Here is a 6,162-nt window from a genome sequence, read left to right as displayed (position 1 = left end):
TCCATCAATTCATCCACTCCTTCATCTACCAATGAAAATTGTTCCTCAAATGTTTGCACGAACATTTAGGAAGCAAATGGGAAACACTGTCTCCATGTCATGTGGACAGGCCTTACAGACAAACGTGTGTCAACAACCCTGCTTGTGATCACCGCACGAGTCTCGCTCTCTGAACTACGAGGTTCCTTTATTATTGTGACACTGTTTACACCTTGGTTTACACACTGCCCATTCCTCCGTGACACACTTCCCAGCCACCCAGCAGGCCAGCTACGTGACGCACCGCACCTACAAACACAACACGTTACTGACACAAGCCTGGAGGGAAGGAGTGGGGATGTGGCACAGAGAGTCGCTTATAAAAGGAACCCGAAGTGATGATCAGCCACAGACACCGAGGCAGTCTGGGAGTCATTGTCTTTCCGTGTCTTGACCGGCACAACACCACAGAAAAGATGAACTTGTTTGCTGTTTTGCTCTGCGTGTTTTTAGCAGGTGAGTTTAGCAAAGTAATAATGTAGATTACAAAGGTATTGTTACTGCACGTAAGGGTATGCATATGTCTCCCATCATTATTCCTATACAACCTAATGTGAAAAGTTCAATAGTTTTCTATTTGCAAGAAAACATAATTATGTAACATATTTGAGTATCAGAACTCAGATTTACATAAAGCCTCGAGTCGATGCCCAGGTGTTAGCAGGGCGCGGTTTCCCCACTCATCACCTGCAGGCGTCACTCACCACTAGACGCACCAACACAAACACACCAGGGAGGTGACCGAGGTATATATCTTAATTTCGCACCATACACAAAATGTCATAGTGCCAAGCTCATTCCAGGTGCTTTTTATAACTACTGTGATATGTTCAAAGTGTTTTATGCTGAAGTAAAATGTTATTCTATAAGAAACTGAGACCGATAACTTGTTCGCAGTTCTTACAGTCACGCCAACCTCATCAATAAATGTCAGAGAAAGAACTGTCTCTCCACCACCTCACTATGATTTGTGTGATCAGTAAAACAGACCAACTGTCAATGAAGACCTGCGTGTGTGGCTACAGATATGACTTTGATTTCTTCCTTATACAGAAGAAAATGTATTTCCAGTCACAATGCTGTTCAGCATTAGCTTTATAGAGAGACATCCATAGTATGTTAGTTGGAAAAAGTGAATGAATCGATTAATATGTCGTAAAAAGTGTGTATGTGTGTGTGTGTGTGTGTGTGTGTGTGTGTGTGTGTGTGTGTGTGTGTGTGTGTGTGTGTGTGTGTGTGTGTGTGTGTGTGTGTGTGTGTGTGTGTGTGTGTGTGTGTGTGTGTGTGTATGTGTTTGTTGCACGGGATGTAAATTGAGGAGTTGCTAACTTCACCACCAACAACAGGAGACGCTAAGCAACCATGGTATGGTATACTTAAACTTTCATTCCCTAAACACTTCACTGGGTGAGCACTGCACTGCAATCATACAGGCTGTCTGTGGTAATGATCAGAAGACCTGTGTCGTTCAGCTTCAAAAAAAAACTATTCATTTTCTACCATTATTTTTAGATGACTGGTTAATTCTTATATTAAAAAATACACATTTCTGTGATCCGTTTGATGGAATTAAGTGGGATATACTCCTTGATAAGGGAATGCTCCTCGGAAAAAATACAGAACACGGAGGGAAAACAAGTCAAGTATTCCTTATCCAAAATACCACTCCATGTCGCTCACTGACTCACTGCTTCCCTCAACAGACATTCAGAGTTCACAGGGCCGGACGTTCCCCGTCCCGCTGCCCGCCTCCCACACTCCCAATGGGTAAGTACACCTCACCTTATGGGTTCCTCCACTCTTTTCCACTCTCCTTTCCTCACACCCGTTTGGCCGGTTGGCTGATGTCTGCCAAGGAGTGCACACAGGTCCTCCAGAGATCCTGGCAATGATACCAGTGACTTTCTTCCGGCAGTGTATCGGTGCACGTGTCCAAGTCATCAAGGTTAACCATCACTACAGCAGTGTAATACAACACAGCTGTTTCACTACAGACGGCACACAAGTCTGAAGTGTCAGCACTTCATACTACCTATACAGAACACCAGGACACAGCGCTGAGCTGCTGTAGGAGCATATGGTGCTGATTTAGTTCAGGGAATCTCGCCATTACCAAGAAAATCGTTGGTTTTGAAGAACAACCCTTTCTCTCACTTGAAATACCAACAGATTCCCTCCGTAGTACTGTGACTGATGACACTGTCTCCTCTCCCACCAGTGTGATGCTTCCAGGATGGCGAGACGGCAACGAACGTAGCAAAACTGATGGCAACACACTACCTGTCAAGCCCAGGATCTTTAACGGCACTGAAGCGGAAAAACGTGAGCCTCCTGGTCCTCTTGTACATCTCCCTCTTTCCGCCCTTCATTGGATAATGTTTTGGAAATATTCATTAAATTGGTTAATCCACACATAATGGTAACAGAAATAGCAATAATAGCAATAATAACAATAATAATAATAATAATAATAATAATAATAATAATAATAATAATAATAATAATAATAATAATAACAACAATAAAGATAGTAATAATGAAATTTAAAATGATAGTATTAGTAGTAGTAGTAGTAGTAGTAGTAGTAGTAGTAGTAGTAGTAGTAGTAGTAGTAGTAGTAGTAGTAGTAGTAATAATAAATAATAATAATAATAATAATAATAATAATAATAATAATAATAATAATAATAATAATAATAATAATAATAATAATAATAATAATAATAATAATAATAATAATAATAATAATAATAATAATAATAATAATAATAATAATAATAATAATAATAATAATAATAATAATAATAATAATAATAATAATAATAATAATAATAATAATAATAATAATAATAATAATAATAATAATAATAATAATAAAAATAACAATAATAATAGCAAAAATAATAACAACAGTATCAGTATTAAAATCATTTCATGCTGTTCCAGACGAGTTCCCGTGGGTGGTCGAACTGCAGCTTTATAACACCACACAGAAAAAGTATAGACACCAGTGCGGTGCCTCCGTGATAGACGAGTGGTGGATAATGACCGCCGCCAACTGCGTTGACCTTTCCTCTTTAATCACAGAGATCAGTAACGACTTGGAAGTGCGGATCGTAGCCGGTGAACATAAATTATCAGAAGTTGAAGGTAAAGACTTTCTATGTACATTACACAAAGGCCACAACTCTGGTACACAGATTACTGAAGCCCTGGGTGGTTCAGGGAACTTCCAGCAAGATGTGAAGGAACAAAGCAATCTGGCGAGCACTGCCAGGGTGAGGAGGCATGAATAGGTAGAGTGATGATCTTTGACAGTTTGTGAGACAATTATTAGGGTGGCAAGACAACGTGCGGCGGGAAGATACTGAGCAGGGCATGACCACTGCAGGGTGATGAGTTTTAGTAAGATGATAACTGTTGACTGTTGAGGCCTCCAACATGTCGATGAGGAGGGGGGTGAAGGAGGAAGGTGACACCTTAAAGTGCATACTCACTTGTTCCATTTCCACGTATCGTTTCATCGTTGCGTTGCAGTGTGGACGGGAGAGCGTTGCACCGTTGCGTATCAAAATATGATACAAAGATACGCAACGGGCTCAATCCATCATTTGTCGGTCTTTTGCCGTCACATCAAAGGAATGATACGCAACGCATCTACCCTCATGTGAACAGGGAGCGTTGCATCGTCCCGTGACTCCCGTTGCAAGCTCAGTCTTGTAGAGGATAGCCACGAGTACAGTTTTAGCTCGTGTGTGATTGTGTTTCATATAATTGTAATATATATATATATATATATATATATATATATATATATATATATATATATATATATATATATATATATATATATATATATATATATATATATATATATATATATATATATATATATATATATATATATATATATATATATATATATATATATATATATATATATATATATATATATATATATATATATATATATATATATATATATATATATATATATATATATATATATATATATATATATATATATATATATATATATATATATATATATATATATATATATACACACACACACACACACACACACACACACACACACCGCGTAGTATAGTGGTTAGCACGCTCGACTCACAATCGAGAGGGCCGGGTTCGAGTCCCGGAAGCGGCGAGGCAAATGGGCAAGCCTCTTAATGTGTGGCCCCTGTTCACCTAGTAGTAAATAGGTACGGGATGTAACTCGAGGGGTTGTGGCCTCGCTTTCCCGGTGTGTGTTGTGTGTGATGTGGTCTCAGTCCTACCCGAAGATCGGTCTATGAGCTCTAAGTTCGCTCCGTAATGGGGAAGACTGGCTGGGTGACCAGCAGACGACCGAGGAGGAGGAGGTGAATTACACACACACACACACACACACACACACACACACACACACACACACACACACACACACACACATTTACGTACATACATACATACATACATACATATATATATATATATATATATATATATATATATATATATATATATATATATATATATATATATATATATATATATATATATATATATATATATATATATATATATATATATATATATATATATATATATATATATATATATATATATAAGACGTGCACAATCACGAGTAGTCACAAATGAGCTTGAGTACTCCTGGCCATCCACGACAATACTGAGCGGGCAACGGGACGATGCTATAGGCTCCCCGTCCACACGAGGGTTGGTGAGTTGTGTATCATTCCTCTGATGTGACGGCAACAGACAGACAAATGGCGGATCGTGTCCGTTGCGTATGTTTGTATCGTATTTTGACACGCAACGGTGCAACGCTATCCCGTCAATACTGCTACGCAACGATGATACGATACATGAAAATGCAACAAGTTTGAACGCGCCTTTAGAGACCTTGGTGATGATTCAAGGAGGGTGGTGCGGTGTTAGGAGAGCGATGGATGAGTAGAGCTCTGGAAAAGGAAGGGTAGGTTTGAAATACGGTGGTGACTTCTGAAATACCATGTTGAGGTCTACAATACTGTCGCGCAGTCTTGGAGTCTGAAATACGAGGCTGACGTCTACTACGCTGTTGAGATCTGGTAACATTTTTGTGACGCACCTTAACTGCATTCAAAAGGCAATAGTTACAGGGGTTTTTGAGGGTGTCTTTTACAGTTCTAGTGACAGATTAAGGCGAGATTTCCATGGTACTGACAGAAGTGACACTCTTGAGAATCCTGTTTATGATATCATCTCTGTAGCGTATGAAAGTGCTCCAGGTGTGACAGCAAAGACTTTCAGGATACGTCCCGTCTCTCACGTCTTGGCCACGTCAGCCTCGCGCTCACTCATACAATTTTCTTCGCTATTTCTATTTCAGTCCTATTTTAGCTTGAATGTTGCAGTTACCGTTACTTTTTTTGCTATTCTCAATGTGATGGAAATGTTTTTTTTAAGAGATGAATGGAAAACAGAAAATGAAACGAACGGAGTTATCAATGAGAGAGAGAGAGAGAGAGAGAGAGAGAGAGAGAGAGAGTCATCAAAAGGAAAATGATTAAGCCTACCAAGAAAAGAAACAAAGCTTGTTGTTGTTATTGTTTTCAGTTGGAGAGCAGCACCGTGAGGTAAAAAACATTGTCATACATCCTGGGTGGGACAATGTTACATTAGAGAATGATATTGCCCTCTTGAAGCTGTCAGAGAAGCTGGAACTGGATGGAAAGACTGTCGCTCCCATCAGTCTGCCAACATCACAAACCAACTCCACAGGTGAAGAAATGTCTTTGTTTCTCTAGACTCCTATGGGCCATCACAGTGCTCCACACTGATAACGATTCCTGGTGACTAGCATGGAGCCTCAGATGAAAACTCTTCTGCAGGTAAATGTGTGATGGCGGGCTGGGGCAGAACAAATTACGAAAGCAACACACTCTCTGACGTGCTAAAGAAGGTTACGGTACCAATAGTTCCAGACGAGCAATGCAGAAAGAAATACGATATCCTTCATGAAAAGGTACTCGATAGTATGATCTGCGCTGGATACGAAAAGGGTGACGAGAATGCTTTCCAGGTAAGCTCCTCCACTCATATTGTGTACCATGGCAC

At 39.5% G+C, this 6,162-nt stretch overlaps 1 protein-coding gene across 3 annotated transcripts in view; it reads left to right on the top strand.

Moving 5' to 3' along the window:
* Nucleotides 1-342: 342 nt before the first annotated feature.
* Nucleotides 343-6,162, top strand: part of LOC123517136 (trypsin-1-like) — a 7,200-nt gene continuing 1,380 nt past the window's right edge. For 2 of the 3 annotated variants that reach the window (XM_045277079.1, XM_045277078.1), the window contains exons 1-6: nucleotides 343-495; nucleotides 1,743-1,806; nucleotides 2,258-2,361; nucleotides 2,986-3,189; nucleotides 5,662-5,826; nucleotides 5,937-6,127. In XM_045277079.1, the coding sequence (XP_045133014.1) occupies nucleotides 378-495; nucleotides 1,743-1,806; nucleotides 2,258-2,361; nucleotides 2,986-3,189; nucleotides 5,662-5,826; nucleotides 5,937-6,127 (846 nt within the window). In that variant the 5' untranslated portion in view covers nucleotides 343-377. The remainder of the gene's footprint in view (nucleotides 496-1,742; nucleotides 1,807-2,257; nucleotides 2,362-2,985; nucleotides 3,190-5,661; nucleotides 5,827-5,936; nucleotides 6,128-6,162) is intronic. The other variant, XM_045277080.1, reaches the window with a different exon arrangement.

Source organism: Portunus trituberculatus, chromosome 41 (assembly GCF_017591435.1).
Source record: "Portunus trituberculatus isolate SZX2019 chromosome 41, ASM1759143v1, whole genome shotgun sequence".
In the NCBI taxonomy this organism is placed as follows: Eukaryota; Metazoa; Arthropoda; class Malacostraca; order Decapoda; family Portunidae; genus Portunus; species Portunus trituberculatus.
This window is presented reverse-complemented; position numbering and strand designations above follow the sequence as displayed.